General features: G+C 38.2%; 1 protein-coding gene across 2 annotated transcripts in view; it reads right to left on the minus strand.

Moving 5' to 3' along the window:
- Positions 1-1,096: 1,096 nt before the first annotated feature.
- LOC128700934 (fibrinogen-like protein 1) overlaps positions 1,097-23,026 on the minus strand; it is a 50,245-nt gene continuing 28,315 nt past the window's right edge. The window contains exons 5-8 of one of the 2 annotated variants that reach the window (XR_011391094.1): positions 22,833-22,962; positions 7,484-7,605; positions 6,859-7,140; positions 1,097-6,750 (exon numbers count right to left, since the gene is read on the minus strand). Coding sequence is in view for 1 of the 2 variants with exons in the window: in XM_070080174.1 (XP_069936275.1) it covers positions 6,923-7,140; positions 7,484-7,605; positions 22,833-22,962 (470 nt within the window). In the remaining variant the exon portion in view is untranslated. Of the gene's footprint in view, positions 7,141-7,483; positions 7,606-22,832; positions 22,963-23,026 lie in introns of both variants that reach the window. The other variant, XM_070080174.1, reaches the window with a different exon arrangement.

The following is a 23,026-nucleotide window of genomic DNA, read 5'->3' on the forward strand; positions in this document are numbered from 1 at the left end:
TCCACAGGGGTCAGTGTTGGGCCCCCTGCTGTTCACAATCTACATAAACGACATAGATGAGGGCATAAAGAGCGACATCGGCAAGTTTGCCGATGACACCAAAATAGGCCGTCGAATTCATTCTGACGAGGACTTTCGAGCACTCCAGGAAGATTTGAATAGACTGATGCAGTGGTCGGAGAAGTGGCAGATGCAGTTTAATATAGACAAATGCAAAGTTCTAAATGTTGGACAGGACAATAACCATGCCACATATAAACTAAATAATGTAGATCTTAATATTACGGATTGCGAAAAAGATTTAGGAGTTCTGGTTAGCAGTAATCTGAAACCAAGACAACAGTGCATAAGTGTTCGCAATAAAGCTAATAGAATCCTTGGCTTCATATCAAGAAGCATAAATAATAGGAGTCCTCAGGTTGTTCTTCAACTCTATACATCCTTGGTTAGGCCTCATTTAGATTATGCTGCACAGTTTTGGTCACCGTATTACAGAATGGATATAAATTCTCTGGAAAATGTACAAAGGAGGATGACAAAGATGATCCCATGTATCAGAAACCTTCCCTATGAGGATAGACTAAGGGCCCTGAAACTGCACTCTCTAGAAAGACGTAGAATTAGGGGGGATATGATTGAGGTTTATAAGTGGAAGACAGGAATAAATAAAGGGGATGTAAATAGTGTGCTGATAATATCTAGCCTAGACAGGACTCGCAGCAATGGTTTTAAGTTGGAAAAATTCAGATTCAGGAGGGATATAGGAAAGTACTGGTTTGGTAATAGAGTTGTGGATGAGTGGAACAAACTCCCAAGTACCGTTATAGAGGCCAGAACGTTGTGTAGCTTTAAAAATAGGTTGGATAAATACATGAGTAGATGTGGGTGGGTGTGAGTTAGACCTGATAGCTCGTGCTAACGGGTCGGTTGCCGTGTTCCTCCCTTGAGTCAATGTGACCTGACCTGACTAGGTTGGGTGCATTGGCTTAAGCCGGTAGGGACTTGGACCTGCCTCGCATGGGCCAGTAGGCCTTCTGCAGTGTTCCTTCGTTCTTATGTTCTTATGTTCTTAATTTATAAAATATTGTTTAAAATATGTGATACATATGGTTGAAATATAATTGATTCAAGTGTCATAAAAAAATAGCACGAATTTTAATATGAATATTAGTTTAGGATTATTCAATTACAATCATGTGTAATAAAATTTTAGGAGAATTTAAGCTTTGCATGACCATTCCTGACACTCTTACATGACCATTCCTGACACTCTTACATGACCATTCCTGACACTCTTACCTGGATCATACTGTGCCGAGTGTAATGTTAGGTGACATCTCAGCCTTATAAGCTTTCTACTGTCCTATTATTTTTAGCAGTCCTTGATAATGTGAGAAATAACAAAAGTGCTTGGAACTACATTATTTTTTCAGGTTTATATATAGTGTGGTCACAGTAATATATATATATATATATATATATATATATATATATATATATATATATATATATATATATATATATATATATATATATATATGCCGCTCGTGGACTAGTACACCAAACAGGGATGAGAATGAAATTAGCCTATAAGCTCCCACAACACCAAATATCATCAGCTGGCTGCACCAACTTTGTAGGATTGGATGGTTCTGTGGTTAAGGCGTCATGTGTGTGGAAATTATTTAATTTCTGAAGCTATAGTTAATAAGTGTTTAATGTGTTGATTTGGGTCAAAATGTATTTGAAAATGAAATAGAACCAACAGGGTGCCCTCTGCGCCTGCGCGGATGTGCGGGGGAACAGGTCGAGATGGGGCATCAAGGAGCGGGAGTGTTTTGAATGGGGTTAAGAGGCTGTGAAAACATGGGACCAGGAAATTGGTGTTCACGGCAGCCTAAGGATTAATATAGGCCTCACTTCATAATAGGAAGTGTCGTAACTGTCCCTGGTGAAGAGTGAGGGAACATGATTGACAGCACTGCTGTAATAAGTGATAAAATTAGTGAATAATGGTGGGACCGGGGGTGACTGGTGCGCCGCCATGGAGTGTGTCCAGGGGAAAATACCCGTGATTTAATCCTCACTAATCGGTCTCAGATCTTAATGGAGTGACCTCTAATGTGTATAATAATTATGAGACATTAAATCGTCTTGTGACTTGTAATGTAATCAATGATAATAACACTAAGTTAAGAGAATGCATTAAGTGAAATATATCGCCCTGCTCCGAGTGAACACGTTAGACCTCGTGGTTCCCGTCCCGAGAATAGTGAGGTTTTTATGGAGTCACGACTTCTAAACCGGGACAAACCAACGGATACCTCGTCCTGCTGGAATAAGAACTGTGTCGGTGTAGCAGGACATCGAAATGAGATGGAGAATGGAGGAAATAAGGAGCATCAATCACCCACAGTTAAGTAATCTTTCTAGTTATAGCAGACTGATACTGGCCAGTTAGGTATGTTGTAATTGGATAGGTAATGGGTGATCCAGCTACATCAAGTGACCACCAGAGAATATCTGGTAAGTGGTGGGATTATATACAAGTGTTTTTCCTTGACGGATATATCCATGTGTAACCTACCCCCTCTCCTTCATTCAGTTAAACTAATATAATCTATACAGTCCACAATTAATTAGTAGCACCGTACTTGTGGGTGCTATCCAATTTATACTGGTCTCGGATAGATATGGATATGATTATGAGGCCGAAGGAACCATCTGCAGTGACCAGGGGTGGTTAAGTTTTCTCATGTCTACATGGGGTGACTACGGTAAACAATATGGTTGTTGTCTCCCAATGAGATTACTCGTATGCATGTAATGTTGAGGTACATACAGGTAACACCCCTATAAAATTTTCCATAATGTGGTTCTGGCTCACCATGAGGCAGGCCAGTACAACATGAGGTCCAGTTCTTGGCTAGTGCAGTGTTACTGATATATATATATATATATATATATATATATATATATATATATATATATATATATATATATATATATATATATATATATATATATATATACACACACACCTGGAGTTTACCTGGAGAGAGTTCTGGGGGTCAACGCCCCCGCGGCCCGGTTTGTGACCAGGCCTCCTGGAGGATCAGAGCCTGATCAAGCAGGCTGTTACTGCTGGCTGCATGCAATCCAACGTACGAGCCACAGCCTGGCTGGTCAGGTACCCACTTTAGGTGTTTGTCCAGTGCCTGCTTGAAGACAGCCAGGGGTCTATTGGTAATCCCCCTTATGTATGCTGGGAGGCAGTTGAACAGTCTCGGGCCCCTGACACTCATTGTATTGTCTCTTAACGTGCTAGTGACACCCCTGCTTTTCATTGGGGGATGTTGCATCGTCTGCTGAGTCTTTTGCTTTCAGAGAGAGTGATTTTCGTGTGTAAGTTTGGTACTAGTCTCTCTAGGATTTTCCAGGTGTATATAATCATGTATCTCCCGCCTGCGTTCCAGGGAGCGCAGGATCAGGAACTTCAAGCGCTCCCAGTAATTGAGGTGTTTTATCTCCGTTATGTGCGCCGTGAAGGTTCTCCATACATTTTCTAGGTCGGCAATTTCACCTGCCTTGAAAGGTGCTGTTAGTGTGCAGCAATATTCCAGCCTAGATAGAACAAGCGACCTGAAGAGTGTCATCATGGGCTTGGGATCCATAATTTTGAAGGTTCTCATTATCCATCCTGTCATTTTTCTAGCAGATGCGATTGATACAATGTTATGGTCCTTCAAGGTGAGATCCTCCGACAAGATCACTCCCAAGTCTTTGACTTTGGTTTTTCGCTCTATTGTGTGGCTGGAATTTGTTTTATACTCTGATGAAGTTTTAATTTCCTCATGTTTACCATACCAAATATATATATATATATATATATATATATATATATATATATATATATATATATATATATATATATATATATATGCAAAACAGTGACTGTGAAATAGTAGGAAATTCCAAGTGCTTTCGTGACTTCTCACATTATCAAGTAACTATAAAAGTAATACATCAAAGGAAGGCATATAAAGGGTCGAGACCACATGTCGCCATCACATCCCACAACAAGCAACGCCTGACGTGCGACGAGACCCGACTCATAAGAAAAGAGGAACACTGCAGCAGGCCCTCTGGCTCAACTATACAGGTCCTTACGACATCCCACTAGCAAAATATACTACCCAAGAATTAAGATTATTTGTCCAGTGTATTATTAAATTCTTCCCAAATTTTATTAATTATAAATTGATCTAATTAATATAATCCAAAGGAAATATGTTATTTTCAAAACTGCTTTTTATGAAACAAGATTCAATTATATTTCTGTCGACCATGGACTTGCTTGATACAACTATCTCAACTTTTTGAAAATCAATTGGATGGTTAAAATCTCTCACATGAATAAATAGAGCATTGGAATCTTGTCCAGTTCTAATGCTATATTTATGTTGTTTTAATCTTAGTTCGAGACTTTCACCAGTTTGACCATAAACTTTATTGCAAATTTTACAAGGAATCTTATAGACACATCTGTCAGCATTTTGGGGGGAATTCTTTATAAAAAGTTTTTTTTTACTGTATCAAGATTTTTAAATACAACTTTGATATTAAGTCTTAAGAAGAGAAGGCATATCAACCAAGTTTTCATGGTAAGGGAGAACCAACATATTTTTAGTTGAATAAAGCTGGGTGTCCCTTTTTGGATTGTAAAAAGTATTTCTAGCAATTTTAAAAGATTTATCAATTACGTTTCTTGGGTATTTTAGATCATTAGCTATTTCATAAATTTTGGATATTTCTTCATCTATGAACTCTGGACTACAAATACGTAAAGCTCTCAAAACATTGATGAGAAAACAGACAGTTTAACTCTATCTTGATGTGAAGAACAATAGTGTACATTGGAACAGTTATTTGTAGGTTTTCTGTAATTTTTAAATTTGAATTCATTATTACTCTTAATAATTAAAACATCTAGAAAAGGCAATGAGTTATTTTATAGATTGGGCTAAGCTATTTAATTTGCCAAGGAAATGGTGTATATCTACATTCTTGGGCATAAGACATAAAATATCATCAACATATCTGAACCATTTAGCTCTATTAGGGAGGATTGTGTTAAGCAACCTTGTTTCAAAAAACTCCATGTATAGGTTACTGAGAGCAGGTGAAAGAGGATTTCCCATTGCCATACCAAACTTCTGAGTGTAAAACTTATTAAATACAAGTTTTGCATCAACAATGCAAAGTTTAATAAGTTTAATGATAGTAGGAACTGGCAATGGTAAATCATAATTAACGAGTTCTTCAGATAAGAAACTTAATAAATCATCAACAGGAACTTTCGTAAACAAGGAAGTAACACCAAAACTAACCATGTTAAAATCATTTAAGTCAGTCAAGGAGCTTAATTTATCAACTAAATCTATGTTGTTTTTAACATTGAAGTTAGAAATTTTGCCAACAATAGGGCTCAAAATATCAACAAGCCATTTGGATAATTTATATGAAACTGACCCTATGGAGCTAATAATTGGTCTGACTGGATTCCCTGGTTTGTGTGTCTTTATTAGTCCATACATGTAAGGTAAAGATGGATTAGTGTAAGTAAATTGTTTGACTAATTCATCTTTGCCTTTCAGTAGAAGTTTTATTGTTTTATTGAAATTGCTGTTAACGGTTTCTACTTGGAGTTTACCTGGAGAGAGTTCCAGGGGTCAATGCCCCCGTGGCCCAGTCTGTGACCAGGCCTCATGGTGGATAAGAGCCTGATCAACCAGGCTGTTACTGCTGGCTGCATGCAATCCAACGTACGAGCTACAGTCTGGCTGGTCAGGTACCGACTTTAAGTGCTTGTCCAGTGCCAGCTTGAAGACTGCCAGGGGTCTATTGGTAATCCCCTTTATGTATGCTGGGAGGCAGTTGAGCAGTCTTGGGCCCCTGACGCTGTATAGTCCTTGTGGCTTAGCGCTTCTTTTTTATTACAATAATAATAATTGGGCCCCTGACACTTACTGTATTGTCTCTTAACGTGCTAGTGACACCCCTGCTTTTCATTGGGGGAATGTTGCATCGTCTGCCGAGTCTTTTGCTTTCGTAGTGAGTGATTTTCGTGTGCAAGTTCGGTACTAGTCCCTCTAAGATTTTCCAGGTGTATATAATCATGTATCTCTCCCGCCTGCGTTCCAGGGAATACAGGTTCAGGAACCTCAAGCGCTCCCAGAAATTGAGGTGTTTTATCTCCGTTATGCGCGCCGTGAAGGTTCTCTGTACGTTTTCTTAGACAGCAGTTTCGCTTGCCTTGAAAGGTGGTGTTAGTGTGCAGCAGTATTCCAGCCTAGATAGAACAAGTGACCTGAAGAGTGTCATCATGGGCTTGGCCTCCCTAGTTTTGAAAGTTCTCATTATCCATCCTGCCATTTTTCTAGCAGATGCGATTGAGATCCTCCGACATGATCACTCCCAGGGATTCTTTCTGAGCTTAGAATAGGTTTCAGTATCATCTAAGAGATTATTAATTTTTTCTTGGTAATCAAGAATATATATATATATATATATATATATATATATATATATATATATATATATATATATATATATATATATATATATATATTCTGGTGGTAGTGTCAGTGTTGAGTGGTGGTAGTAGTGGTAGTGTCAGTGTTGAGTGGTGGTAGTAGTGGTAGTGTCAGTGTTGAGTGGTGGTAGTAGTGGTAGTGTCAGTGTTGAGTGGTGGTAGTAGTGGTAGTGTCAGTGTTGAGTGGTGGTAGTGGTCTTAAAATCAGTGTTATGTGTTGGTAGTTGTGGTAGTGTTATTGATGGTAGTGTCAGTGTTGAGTTGTGGTAGTAGTGGTAGAACCAGTGTTATGTGTTGGTAGTTGTGGTAATGCCATTGGTGGTACTATCAGTGTTGAGTTTGGGTAGTGTCAGTGGTGGTAGTGTCAGTGGTAATCATCATCAGTAGCTGGGAGAGACTAGTGCGGTGACCATCCTCACCTGGGTTGAAGTTGCGCCAGTACAACACCCTCTCGTCATCGGCAATGTTACACAGTGGTGAGGTGGCAGTGGCCCAGGCACAGTTGTTGTACCACCAGCCTCCACCACGATGTACAGCACAGTTCCCTGTGGAGTGTAAGATCTCAGATAATTATTATTATTATAATTATTATTATGATTTTATTACAAGAAAAATTAAAGAAAAATGAAAATAAAACATAATAATTCACTAATAATAATAACAACAACAACATTAATACACATAGCCAGACAGTGATAATTGTACATAGTGAAGGTCACAATAATTACAAGTTACTTTGTTGTAAACCCTTAAAGGATCACAATGGAAATAAGTCACTCTGACTTTTTTGGGTTATCCCAGGTTCTCTACACATATGCTGCTGTGTATGATAATTCTATGTAACTGTATTTGTGTATACCTGAATAAACTTGCTTATTCATCACTTACCATCTGACTCGTCATTGTCACGGTCCAACGTGGTGAAACTCCTGCCGTTTATGTCAATCGCAAGTGCATCACCAAGTGTATTGGTGCTGGTGCTGGTGTAGCCTCCCACTGTGAGTTTATACCTGAGGGAGAGATAATTGTTGATTATCACCAACACTGAACATGTGGTAACAACTTCTAGCTGAGGGAGAGATGATTGTTGATTATCACCAACACTGAACATGTGGTAACAACTGCTAGCTGAGGGAGAGATGATTGTTGATTATCACCAACACTGAACATGTGGTAACAACTGCTAGCTGAGGGAGAGATGATTGTTGATTATCACCAACACTGAACATGTGGTAACAACTGCTAGCTGAGGGAGAGATAATTGTTGATTATCACCAACACTGAACATGTGGTAACAACTGCTAGCTGAGGGAGAGATAATTGTTATCACCAACACTGAACATGTGGTGACAACTGCTAGCTGAGGGAGAGATAATTGTTCATTATCACCAACACTGAACATGTGGTAACAACTGCTAGCTGAGGGAGAGATAATTGTTGATTATCACCAACACTGAACATGTGGTAACAACTGCTAGCTGAGGGAGAGATAATTGTTGATTATCACCAACACTGAACATGTGGTAACAACTGCTATCTGAGGGAGAGATAATTGTTGATTATCACCAACACTGAACATGTGGTAACAACTGCTAGCTGAGGGAGAGATAATTGTTGATTATCACCAACACTGAACATGTGGTAACAACTGCTAGCTGAGGGAGAGATAATTGTTGATTATCACCAACACTGAACATGTGGTAACTGCTAGCTGAGGGAGAGATAATTGTTGATTATCACCAACACTGAACATGTGGTGACAACTGCTAGCTGAGGGAGAGATAATTGTTGATTATCACCAACACTGAACATGTGGTGACAACTGCTAGCTGAGGGAGAGATAATTGTTGATTATCACCAACACTGAACATGTGGTGACAACTGATAGCTGAGGGAGAGAGAATTGTTCATTGTCACCCACACTGAACATTTATACTGAACAATGTCATCACATTATATAATGTATCAGAAAATTATGATGAACAATGTATAAAGTCATTATAGTGCACAACAAATCAGATCACTTTCATATATTTGATAAATTATATTTCAGTTATGAAGTATAATGTTTCAGGTCTTTAAAATGTTTAATGTTTCTGGTCACTATTGTGTAAAAATATGTCATAGTCATATATAATGTATCAAGTCATTATTGCCTATAACGCAACAATTTATTATATTGTGTATATGTTGATTGTGGTTTATAATGTATTAAGTGGTTACAATGAATGTATCAAGTGAGTGTCATTGTAGTAACACCAGTACAGTCTCTCACTGATGATGACTGACCTCACAAAGTGTCATTGTAGTAACACCAGTACAGTCTCTCACTGATGATGACTGACCTCACAAAGTGTCATTGTAGTAACACCAGTACAGTCCCTCACTGATGATGACTGACCTCACAAAGTGTCATTGTAGCAACACCAGAACAGTAGTGAGTATTGAAATTTTGGTCATAGCTGCACTCTTCAGGCATTGTTCTATATATGTAAGATTTAATGCCAAATATGAAGTTGATTAGTTGAGGTTACTACAGCATTTGTGATTGTAATTTTGGAATGTCTGTATTACTGAGCAGCGCAGTACAGTGTTTAATGTCCTGTATTTATGTACTCTACAGTATTGATAAACATTAACTAACTTTCTCTCTTTTCAGATATTCTGGTTACTTATATATTTTACTACTGAGATGGCTACAATGTCAACGAGAAAAGCCCCATAATATACATTGTTTGGCCTGTGTTCTTCCATTGAACAAACTTCCGTCCAAAGTCGATATGTTAAGGAACTGCTGGTGATATAAGTGTGATGAAGGAAAGCTGATTGATGTTTCAGTGATTATCAAGACAGCAGCTAAGGATTCTTCTGAACTATGGCAGAAATCAGTTGGAGACAGAAATACTATTCCTGTTCTCAGCCAGAAAACTATTAAGGAAAAATTTAGAAAATTGTACAGTAGTGGAATAGAACTTAATGAGAACAAAAATGTCTTCAAAAAAGCTACATTTCAGGATGAAATAAACGAGTTGTTTGATATTTGTAGTTTCTGTTCTGCTGCTCCTGTCAAGATGTAGGTGCAAAATAAGGAGTGTGACCAATACCACCTGGCCTATAATTGTGATATTAAAGTTCATACACGTGAGGTACAGTTCCTCCTTGACCTGAGAGGCGATAAGGAGGTGAACATTTTCTGTGTTGACGTTGACAGTAATGAGGATGTGGGGAAAGCGTGACGGTAAATGAGGAGCAGGATGCAGCCAGAGCCAGGAAGCAGCTGGAGGAAAGACAGAGTGAGCCGGAGAAGTTTCTGATTCTGACGATAATTCAAATGATGCCAGAGATAGCCCTTCTGTTGATACTGATGCTGACTCTGTCTTGAATGGTCTGACTGCCAGCAACTCACAGCAGAACAGAACTAGACTCCCCACACTGGCAGTCACATGTGACCGATACTTGATCAGTGATTATGCTGAAGCTGTCATTGCTACCGCTACCTTAATGAACTCTGACATTATCACCAAGGACGACAAAAGTCAAGTTATTATTGCTGATGCTGTTGACGAGGACTTGTTAATCTGCACTGATGAGGATGACAGTGAAGATGAGAATGACAATGTGGCTCCTATTGTCAACTCAAGAAAAACAGTGATTCCAAAACTAAAGTGGCAAGCAAAGAACTATCATTCCATGACTGACTGGAAGACTGAACTCAAAACTGAGCCTTCTTGCATTGTTTCTCTTTCAGATCAACAGGTTCTGAAAATTACTGAGACTTCACTGGAGGTACCTAAGTGGCCAAACAACACTCAAGCTGTCGAGGGATAAAAGTGATGACTGAAGCTTGCACTGAACTAACTGGACAGAAGGCAAAAGATGGATATTTCAGAGAGAATATTTTCCAGGAAAGTGATGCCCAAGTTCTGCACCAAGAAAGACTTCACTTATAACTTGTAATAGCTTAAAATTAAGTATTTGATGATTGATATAACCCATGTACAATTGATTATACAATTTTCTCAACCAAAAATGATATAAACCATTTACACTTGATTATTATCCTGACAACCATTTTAATGTTCAAAGTGTATCTAACTGCTTTCTATGGTGTTTAATTTGACAAAAAATTTATCGCGGTGCTGCAGGGTAAATGGGCATGAAATGGTAAGAAATTTTGCACAAAACTTTGCTGTGACCATACAAATAATGCCTGAAAAGTGCAGCTTGCATCTCTAAAATTTGTATTTTTTCAGTGCTCCCTAAAGGACAGTCTCTCACTAATGTTGACTGACCTCACAAAGTGTCATTGTAGCAACACCAGTACAGTCTCTCACTGATGGTGACTGACCTCACAAAGTGTCATTGTAGCAACACCAGTACAGTCTCTCACTGATGGTGACTGACCTCACAAAGTGTCATTGTAGCAACACCAGTACAGTCTCTCACTGATGGTGACTGACCTCACAAAGTGTCATTGTAGCAACACCAGTACAGTCTCTCACTGATGTTGTCTGACCTCACAAAGTGTCATTGTAGCAACACCAGTACAGTCTCTCACTGATCATGACTGACCTCACAAAGTGTCATTGTAGCAACACCAGTACAGTCTCTCACTGATGTTGTCTGACCTCACAAAGTGTCATTGTAGCAACACCAGTACAGTCTCTCACTGATGTTGTCTGACCTCACAAAGTGTCATTGTAGTAACACCAGTACAGTCTCTCACTGATCATGACTGACCTCACAAAGAAGAAAACACTTTCACTGTCACTCAGTCAATATCTGTTTTACATGGACGCCACTGACATCAATCAAGCGAGATTCTGATGACTGGTCCCACAACCAGGACCCAGATAACTGGTTTCACAACCAGTTCCCACATGACTGGTCCCACAGCCAACTCCCACATGACTGGTCCTTCAACCATGACCCAGATGACTGGTCCCGCAGCCAGTACTAAGATGACTGGTTCTACATCCAGGATACAGATGACTGGTCCCACAACCAAGACCCTGATGACTGGTCCCACAACCAGGACTCCAAAGACTGGTAAAGAAGAATGGTTGGACTCGAGAGGTATCTAACCTCTCAATGATTACATTGTTTCTTCTACTAGTGGAGTACTCCTCACCTTTTGACAGTGTATAAGGCTCTATACTGTCGCTTCAACTTAAAATTGTTTCAGACTAGGGACTGACCACCTCAAAACTACGTCTTCAAGAGTGATGGACTGATTACATCGTCTTCACATCTCTACTATTTCTGCTAACTTTTCTGTACTTGACTGAATAAGCCTACTGTGTAGGCGAAACGTTTCGGAATAAAAACACCTAACTGTTGCACATGCGTCTTCCTTACAACACTACAGTCAGTGACTGTCACTGACTGTAGTGAACTATTGTACATCAGTGACTGTCACTGACTGTAGTGAACTATTGTACATCAGTGACTGTAACTGACTGTGGTGGACTCCAGTGACTGTCACTGACTGTAGTGAACTCCAGTGACTGTAACTGACTGTAGTGAACTCCAGTGACTGTCACTGACTGTAGTGAGCTCCAGTGACTGTCACTGACTGTAGTGAGCTTCCAGATAAACTGACAGATACATTGAAATTTAACCATTTTCCTTCTTAAAAATGCTACGTCACTTAATTTTCCCTGTCTCAGTAGTCTGGTCATTAATGTCAAGAAAAATATATTCAGGTGATTCCAAGACTGTCAAAGATAAAACATGAGAACCTTAGAGGTGCAAACAATGCTGCTAGTTCTGTCATGTCATTACTGACTGTTTCAAACTCCAGCGGGAGTCTTCAGGTAGTGGTAAGTCTGGGAGTACTGGTAAGTTCAACTAGAAGCTTATGACCAGTATCTGGCCTATAGTTCCTGTCACTCAGAATGTGGGTGAGTGCATGACCTTCTATAGTAGAGTGACACTGCATGAATCAGATAAAACTGTGACCTTTACCACCTTTAGGAACACTGGTGCTTGTTATTCTTTCTTCCCATCTCAAAAAAAAAAAAAACACATATCTCGACCAAAAGTTACCACTTATTGTGTATGGTGGGGCAAGAATTTCTGTACTACTGCATAGAATTTAACTCCAAGTATTATAAAGAGTAACTGTATGGGTTTCAGGGGACCTTCCTATGAGGTAACACATTATAATTAATTAATAACAACGTCCTCTTTTACCAGATTATGTTCTAACCTTACGGTGAACACTGAGACATCGACACCTGAACAGTTCAACTCACGGCTGTAACACTGACAATGTCCAAGAATAAATCTGGTGAGAATGTTGAGCTAGACTTGAAGGACTCACAAACTGGTTTGGACAGCAAGTTCTGCGAAGACAGGTTACCAGATCATCGTAATTCGAGTTAAACCCATTGTCAAGTGTTCCTCATCCATAGCAGCAGCACTGCTGGACACTCTCACATTGTCAAGTGTTCCTCATCCATAGTAGCAGCACTGCTGGACACTCTCACATTGTCAAGTGTTCCTCATCCATAGTAGCAGCACTGCTGGACACTCTCACATTGTCAAGTGTTCCTCATCCATAGTAGCAGCACTGCTGGACACTCTCACATTGTCAAGTGTTCCTCATCCATAGTAGCAGCACTGCTGGCAGCACTGCTGGACACTCTCACATTGTCAAGTGTTCCTCATCCATAGTAGCAGCACTGCTGGACACTCTCACATTGTCAAGTGTTCCTCATCCATAGTAGCAGCACTGCTGGACACTCTCACTTTCATTCTTGATGGACAACTTTCAGAGAGAAGCAGCAGACAGACGCTTCCATGACTTCTTAAATTCTGCACTGACTGAATCAGAAGCTAAACACTTGCCTTTCCCAGACTGGGGGATTCTTATGAGAAAGAAATCCTGCGACGCTGGTAAGTGAGGTCATACAATAGAAATATTTAGGAAGACATGAGAAAGAAATCCTGCGACGCTGGTAAGTGAGGTCATACAATAGAAATATTTAGGAAGACCAAAAATTTCGGCAACAGGAATTTTGTGTTAATACTCCCATAACTTTCATAAGAAATAACAAAAATCTTATATAAAAAATTTAAGACAGATTTGAGACTGGATCTAGAGGTATATCAAACCCTTCCATGAGTATCAGCTGGTGGAAAAGCCTCTGTGACTTAAGCTGACAAAGGACCTTTTGATCACCTGGTATGTGTGAGCATTTTAGGTAACAATTTTCTTTACATTATTCACGATAAAATCCCTGCACACACAAAGACAGGGTCACTGTGCACCATATATACAAAACCGATACTAAAAGGTACTTTAAATTATGGCGGGTTGGACTCTCACACTCAATACAAAGCGATCAAAGGTCCACTCTCATGGCCAAAGATTTCCGTGAGGTTCTGGACTTGCCATCATCAGTCACAATGTGCTCCTGAACTCAAGTAAACCATCAAGACCATGATGAGGACTTATTGTCTACATTTTCCTGAAGATTGTGTTGAGATCTTAGTGCTGTTGCTCTTCACTGTAAGAGGGAGTGTATTGGAGTCTATCCGCTACAGCTCCATTGAAATGTTATTCATCCATATAGTATTCTTACAGGATTCATTACCTTTGTAACTTGTGAGTTCATTACCTTTGTAACTTGTGAGTTCATTACCTTTGTAACTTGTGAGTTCATTACCTTTGTAACTTGTGAGTTCATTACCTCTGTAACTTGTGAGTTCATTACCTCTGTAACTTGTGAGCTCATTACCTCTGTAACTTGTGAGTTCATTACCTCTGTAACTTGTGAGTTCATTACCTCTGTAACTTGTGAGTTCATTACCTTTGTAAATTGTGAATTCATTACCTCTGTAACTTGCTCAGCTATCAGAACTTTGGAGTCCAGTCCCTGGACCAATTATGTACCTCTGTAATCTCTTGACTACCGCCCACAGGATGGGTATGAGGCGACTACCGCCCACAGGATGGGTATGAGGCGACTACCGCTCACAGGATGGGTATGGGGTGCATAATAAACATTAAACTAACTACCATATAGTACGAGCACCTTCGCAAGTTTTCGTGCTGCTCGGGTTAAGCTTAAGAGCGCAGCTCAAAACGAATTTAATGTTATGTTCCAACTCGTTAGTCAACTAGCCGGAGAAAATCTTAAAAAAGCACATGAAAAGATAAATGTACATAATCAAAGTAGGTTCATTCAGAGCAGGAGATAAAGTTCAGGAACTGGTACCTGATCATACCTTAAATTCTCATTATTTAGGACCTATGTAAGTGGAGGAGGAAAATGTCCGTCCACATTTATGTGGTTGTTTCTCTGGATGACTTTCCAGGTTGATGAGCCAGACGTGTAACAAGACATCAGTGGAATACATATATGACAGTTTATTTTACAATTATTACATCATCAATGATCATTGATGTCTGGACTATCTAAGTTGCACAACACTGATATAACAACACTGCTTCAAAACTACACATATTTTCAGATTCCCTTATAATATGTAATGTTGTCTTTCAAGATGAGTATATTGGTAACGCTAAACACATTAAATTATCTTTTTATATGACTCGTCCAGAGAAACTCCAGCTACAACCAGAGATTAATTTTCTAAGTAAAAAACTGTTTAGGAGGGGGGCGGGGGATTCCAAAACTCCATGAACATTGTCTTGTATATTAGAGAAGAAGTTGGAGGACACAGTGTTGATGTGTGCAGATTATAGGAAGGTTAACAACCTCACACAGCCAAACACCTTCCCACTTCTACACATGGATAGTAATGTGGATATTACTGGATGAACTAAGTGTCATCAAACTCGACTTGCTTAAGGGATATTATCAGGTCCCATTAAGTGATCAGGTGAAGAGGAATAAACCTTTATAGACCCAGAGAGTCAGTATTATTATAAACCCAGAGAGTCAGTATTATTATAAACCCAGAGAGTCAGTATTATTATACACCCAGAGAGTCAGTATTATTATAAACCCAGAGAGTCAGTATTATTATACACCCAGAGAGTCAGTATTATTATACACCCAGAGAGTCAGTATTATTATAAACCCAGAGAGTCAGTATTATTATAAACCCAGAGAGTCAGTATTATTATACACCCAGAGAGTCAGTATTATTATAAACCCAGAGAGTCAGTATTATTATAGACCCAGAGAGCCAGTAATATTATAAACCCAGAGAGTCAGTATTATTATACATCCAGAGAGTCAGTATTATTATAGACCCAGAGAGCCAGTAATATTATAAACCCAGAGAGTCAGTATTATTATAAACCCAGAGTCAGTATTATTATAAACCCAGAGAGTCAGTATTATTATACACCCAGAGAGTCAGTATTATTATAGACCCAGAGAGTCAGTATTATTATAGACCCAGAGAGTCAGTATTATTATAAACCCAGAGAGTCAGTATTATTATAGACCCAGAGAGTCAGTATTATTATAGACCCAGAGAGTCAGTATTATTATAGACCCAGAGAGTCAGTATTATTATAGACCCAGAGAGTCAGTATTATTATAGACCCAGAGAGTCAGTATTATTATAGACCCAGAGAGTCAGTATTATTATAGACCCAGAGAGTCAGTATTATTATAGACCCAGAGAGTCAGTATTATTATAGACCCAGAGAGTCAGTATTATTATAGACCCAGAGAGTCAGTATTATTATAGACCCAGAGAGTCAGTATTATTATAGACCCAGAGAGTCAGTATTATTATAAACCCAGAGAGTCAGTATTATTATATACCCAGAGAGTCAGTATTATTATACACCCAGAGAGTCAGTATTATTATATACCCAGAGAGTCAGTATTATTATAGACCCAGAGAGTCAGTATTATTATAGACCCAGTCAGTATTATTATACACCCAGAGAGTCAGTATTATTATACACCCAGAGAGTCAGTATTATTATATACCCAGAGAGTCAGTATTATTATAGACCCAGAGAGTCAGTATTATTATAGACCCAGTCAGTATTATTATACACCCAGAGAGTCAGTATTATTATAGACCCAGAGAGTCAGTATTATTATAGACCCAGAGAGTCAGTATTATTATAGACCCAGTCAGTATTATTATACACCCAGAGAGTCAGTATTATTATAGACCCAGAGAGTCAGTATTATTATACACCCAGAGAGTCAGTATTATTATAGACCCAGAGAGTCAGTATTATTATAGACCCAGTCAGTATTATTATAGACCCAGAGAGTCAGTATTATTATAGACCCAGTCAGTATTATTATAGACCCAGAGAGTCAGTATTATTATAAACCCAGAGAGTCAGTATTATTATAGACCCAGAGAGTCAGTATTATTATAGACCCAGTCAGTATTATTATAGACCCAGAGAGTCAGTATTATTATAGACCCAGAGAATCAGTAATATTATAGACCCAGAGAATCAGTATTATTATAAACCCAGAGAGTCAGTATTATTATAGACCCAGTCAGTATTATTATAAACCCAGAGAGTCAGTATTATTATAAACCCAGAGAGTCAGTATTATTATAGACCCAGAGAATCAGTAATATTATAGACCCAGAGAATCAGTAATATTATAGACCCAGAGAATCAGTATTATTATAAACCCAGAGAGTCAGTATTATTATAGACCCAGAGAGTCAGTATTATTATAGACCCAGTCAGTATTATTATAAACCCAGAGAGTCAGTATTATTATAGACCCAGAGAGTCAGTATTATTATAGACCCAGAGAATCAGTAATATTATAGACCCAGAGAGTCAGTATTATTATAGACCCAGAGAGTCAGTATTATTATAGACCCAGAGAGTCAGTATTATTATAGACCCAGTCAGTATTATTATAAACCCAGAGAGTCAGTATTATTATAGACCCAGAGAGTCAGTATTATTATAGACCCAGAGAGTCAGTATTATTATAGACCCAGTCAGTATTATTATAAACCCAGAGAGTCAGTATTATTATAGACCCAGAGAGTCAGTATTATTATAGACCCAGAGAATCAGTAATATTATAGACCCAGAGAGTCAGTATTATTATAGACTCAGAGAGTCAGTATTATTATAGACCCAGAGAATCAGTAATATTATAGACCCAGAGAGTCAGTATTATTATAGACCCAGAGAGTCAGTGTTATTATAAACCGAGAGAGTCAGTATTATTATACACCCAGAGAGTCAGTATTATTATAGACCCAGAGAGTCAGTATTATTATAGACCCAGAGAATCAGTAATATTATAGACCCAGAGAGTCAGTATTATTATAGACCCAGAGAATCAGTAATATTATAGACCCAGAGAGTCAGTATTATTATAGACCCAGAGAATCAGTAATATTATAGACCCAGAGAGTCAGTATTATTATAGACTCAGAGAGTCAGTATTATTATAGACCCAGAGAGTCAGTATTATTATAGACTCAGAGAGTCAGTATTATTATAGACCCAGAGAGTCAGTATTATTATAGACCCAGAGAGTCAGTGTTATTATAAACCCAGAGAGTCAGTATTATTATACACCCAGAGAGTCAGTATTATTATAGACCCAGAGAATCAGTAATATTATAGACCCAGAGAGTCAGTATTATTATACACCCAGAGAGTCAGTATTATTATAGACCCAGAGAATCAGTAATATTATAGACCCAGAGAGTCAGTATTATTATAGACCCAGAGAATCAGTAATATTATAGACCCAGAGAGTCAGTATTATTATACACCCAGAGAGTCAGTATTATTATAGACTCAGAGAGTCAGTATTATTATAGACCCATAGAGCCAGTATTATTATAGACCCAGAGAGTCAGTATTATTATACACCCAGAGAGTCAGTATTATTATACACCCAGAGAGTCAGTATTATTATACACCCAGAGAGTCAGTATTATTATAGACCCAGAGAGTCAGTATTATTATACACCCAGAGAGTCAGTATTATTATACACCCAGAGAGTCAGTATTATTACACACCCAGAGAGTCAGTATTATTATACACCCAGAGAGTCAGTATTATTATAGACCCAGAGAGTCAGTATTATTATAGACCCAGAGAGTCAGTATTATTATAGACCCTGAGAGCCAGTATTATTATAGACCCAGAGAGTCACTATTATTATACACCCAGAGAGTCAGTATTATTATAGACCCAGAGAGTCAGTATTATTATACACCCAGAGAGCCAGTATTATTATAGACCCAGAGAGTCACTATTATTATACACCCAGAGAGCCAGTATTATTATAGACCCAGAGAGTCACTATTATTATACACCCAGAGAGTCAGTATCATTATAGACCCAGAGAGTCAGTATTATTACACACCCAGAGAGTCAGTATTATTATACACCCAGAGAGTCAGTATTATTATAGACCCAGAGAGTCAGTATTATTACACACCCAGAGAGTCAGTATTATTATACACCCAGAGAGTCAGTATTATTATAGACCCAGAGAGTCAGTATTATTACACACCCAGAGAGTCAGTATTATTATAGACCCAGAGAGTCAGTATTATTACACACCCAGAGAGTCAGTATTATTATAGACCCAGAGAGTCAGTATTATTACACACCCAGAGAGTTAGTATTATTATACACCCAGAGAGTCAGCATTATTATACACCCAGAGAGTCAGTATTATTATACACCCAGAGAGTCAGCATTATTATACACCCAGAGAGTCAGTATTATTATAAACCCAGAGAGTCAGTATTATTATAAACCCAGAGAGTCAGCATTATTATACACCCAGAGAGTCAGTATTATTATACACCCAGAGAGTCAGCATTATTATACACCCAGAGAGTCAGTATTATTATAAACCCAGAGAGTCAGTATTATTATAAACCCAGTGAGTCAGCATTATTATACACCCAGAGAGTCAGTATTATTATACACCCAGAGAGTCAGTATTATTATAGACCCAGAGAGTCAGTATTATTACACACCCAGAGAGTCAGTATTATTATAGACCCAGAGAGTCAGTATTATTACACACCCAGAGAGTCAGTATTATTATAGACCCAGAGAGTCAGTATTATTACACACCCAGAGAGTTAGTATTATTATACACCCAGAGAGTCAGCATTATTATACACCCAGAGAGTCAGTATTATTATACACCCAGAGAGTCAGCATTATTATACACCCAGAGAGTCAGTATTATTATAAACCCAGAGAGTCAGTATTATTATACACCCAGAGAGTCAGTATTATTATAGACCCAGAGAATCAGTAATATTATAGACCCAGAGAGTCAGTATTATTATAGACTCAGAGAGTCAGTATTATTATAGACCCATAGAGCCAGTATTATTATAGACCCAGAGTCAGTATTATTATACACCCAGAGAGTCAGTATTATTATACACCCAGAGAGTCAGTATTATTATACACCCAGAGAGTCAGTATTATTATACACCCAGAGAGTCAGTATTATTATACACCCAGAGAGTCAGTATTATTATAGACCCAGAGAGTCAGTATTATTATACACCCAGAGAGTCAGTATTATTATACACCCAGAGAGTCAGTATTATTACACACCCAGAGAGTCAGTATTATTATACACCCAGAGAGTCAGTATTATTATAGACCCAGAGAGTCAGTATTATTATAGACCCAGAGAGTCAGTATTATTATAGACCCTGAGAGCCAGTATTATTATAGACCCAGAGAGTCACTATTATTATACACCCAGAGAGTCAGTATTATTATAGACCCAGAGAGTCAGTATTATTATACACCCAGAGAGCCAGTATTATTATAGACCCAGAGAGTCACTATTATTATACACCCAGAGAGCCAGTATTATTATAGACCCAGAGAGTCACTATTATTATACACCCAGAGAGTCAGTATCATTATAGACCCAGAGAGTCAGTATTATTACACACCCAGAGAGTCAGTATTATTATACACCCAGAGAGTCAGTATTATTATAGACCCAGAGAGTCAGTATTATTACACACCCAGAGAGTCAGTATTATTATACACCCAGAGAGTCAGTATTATTATAGACCCAGAGAGTCAGTATTATTACACACCCAGAGAGTCAGTATTATTATAGACCCAGAGAGTCAGTATTATTACACACCCAGAGAGTCAGTATTATTATACACCCAGAGAGTCAGCATTATTATACACCCAGAGAGTCAGTATTATTATACACCCAGAGAGTCAGCATTATTATACACCCAGAGAGTCAGTATTATTATAAACCCAGAGAGTCAGTATTATTATAAACCCAGAGAGTCAGTATTATTATACACCCAGAGAGTCAGTATTATTATACATCCAGAGAGTCAGTATTATTATACATCCAGAGAGTCAGTATTGTTATAGACCCAGAGAGTCAGTATTATTATACACCCAGAGAGTCAGCATTATTATACACCCAGTGAGTCAGCATTATTATACACCCAGAGAGTCAGTATCATTATAGACCCAGAGAGTCAGTATTATTACACACCCAGAGAGTCAGTATTATTATACACCCAGAGAGTCAGTATTATTATAGACCCAGAGAGTCAGTATTATTACACACCCAGAGAGTCAGTATTATTATACACCCAGAGAGTCAGTATTATTATACACCCAGAGAGTCAGTATTATTATACACCCAGAGAGTCAGTATTATTATAAACCCAGAGAGTCAGTATTATTATAAACCCAGAGAGTCAGCATTATTATACACCCAGAGAGTCAGTATTATTATACACCCAGAGAGTCAGCATTATTATACACCCAGAGAGTCAGTATTATTATAAACCCAGAGAGTCAGTATTATTATAAACCCAGTGAGTCAGCATTATTATACACCCAGAGAGTCAGTATTATTATACACCCAGAGAGTCAGTATTATTATAGACCCAGAGAGTCAGTATTATTACACACCCAGAGAGTCAGTATTATTATAGACCCAGAGAGTCAGTATTATTATAGACCCAGAGAGTCAGTATTATTATAGACCCTGAGAGCCAGTATTATTATAGACCCAGAGAGTCACTATTATTATACACCCAGAGAGTCAGTATCATTATAGACCCAGAGAGTCAGTATTATTACACACCCAGAGAGTCAGTATTATTATACACCCAGAGAGTCAGTATTATTATAGACCCAGAGAGTCAGTATTATTACACACCCAGAAAGTCAGTATTATTATAGACCCAGAGAGTCAGTATTATTACACACCCAGAGAGTCAGTATTATTATACACCCAGAGAGTCAGCATTATTATACACCCAGAGAGTCAGTATTATTATACACCCAGAGAGTCAGTATTATTATAAACACAGAGAGTCAGTATTATTATAAACCCAGAGAGTCAGCATTATTATACACCCAGTGAGTCAGCATTATTATACACCCAGAGAGTCAGCATTATTATACACCCAGAGAGTCAGCATTATTATACACCCAGAGAGTCAGCATTATTATACACCCAGAGAGTCAGCATTATTACACACCCAGAGAGTCAGTATTATTATAGACCCAGAGAGTCAGTATTATTACACACCCAGAGAGTCAGTATTATTACACACCCAGAGAGTCAATATTATTATAGGCCCAGAGAGTCAGTATTATTACACACCCAGAGAGTCAGTATTATTATACACCCAGAGAGTCAGTATTATTATACACCCAGAGTGTCAGTATTATTATAGGCCCAGAGAGTCAGTATTATTACACACCCAGAGAGTCAGTATTATTATACACCCAGAGTGTCAGTATTATTATAGACCCAGAGAGTCAGTATTATTACACACCCAGAGAGTCAGTATTATTATAGGCCCAGAGAGTCAGTATTATTACACACCCAGAGTCAGTATTATTATCAAGTGACTTTGACTTGCACAAATTATCTGCCATATTTAAAAAGTTGATCTGTTTAGCTATTAATGAGTTAGAAGTAAGACAAACTTAACTAGATGACTTAGATATTTCTCACACCTGGAAGTGCTTATCCAATGATTAAGAAAACTTTTCAAGATATTTAAAATATATAATTAACAGTGAATCTTAGTATATCAACTCAGCATATCAGTATATCTCTATTTTCTATTGTTTTGGAAAGTTTTTAACTGAGAGACCCAATAACTGATATAATTATTCTTATAGGAAAAAATCTTATAAATTATAGGTAAGGTTGTTATAGACTAACATTAATTACCTGTTAGCTACATCACTTACACTAACATGCAGGAGAAGAATATAACAAAATAAGCAACAGAGTTAACACATACTTGTTAGCTTCATTGGCCACCTTAAACGTCTCCCACTCTGCAGAATGTTGTTCTCCTTGCAGGTTGGTAGCGATCACCTTGAGTCGGTAACGACGACCTCCGCTAGTCAGGGCGTGAAGGTTGTCATTACCTGCAGGTGATCACAACACTCTGACATTCACAATCTTCACTGATAATGTAACATTATCAACATG

Source organism: Cherax quadricarinatus, unplaced genomic scaffold, assembly GCF_038502225.1.
Source record: "Cherax quadricarinatus isolate ZL_2023a unplaced genomic scaffold, ASM3850222v1 Contig194, whole genome shotgun sequence".
In the NCBI taxonomy this organism is placed as follows: domain Eukaryota; kingdom Metazoa; phylum Arthropoda; class Malacostraca; order Decapoda; family Parastacidae; genus Cherax; species Cherax quadricarinatus.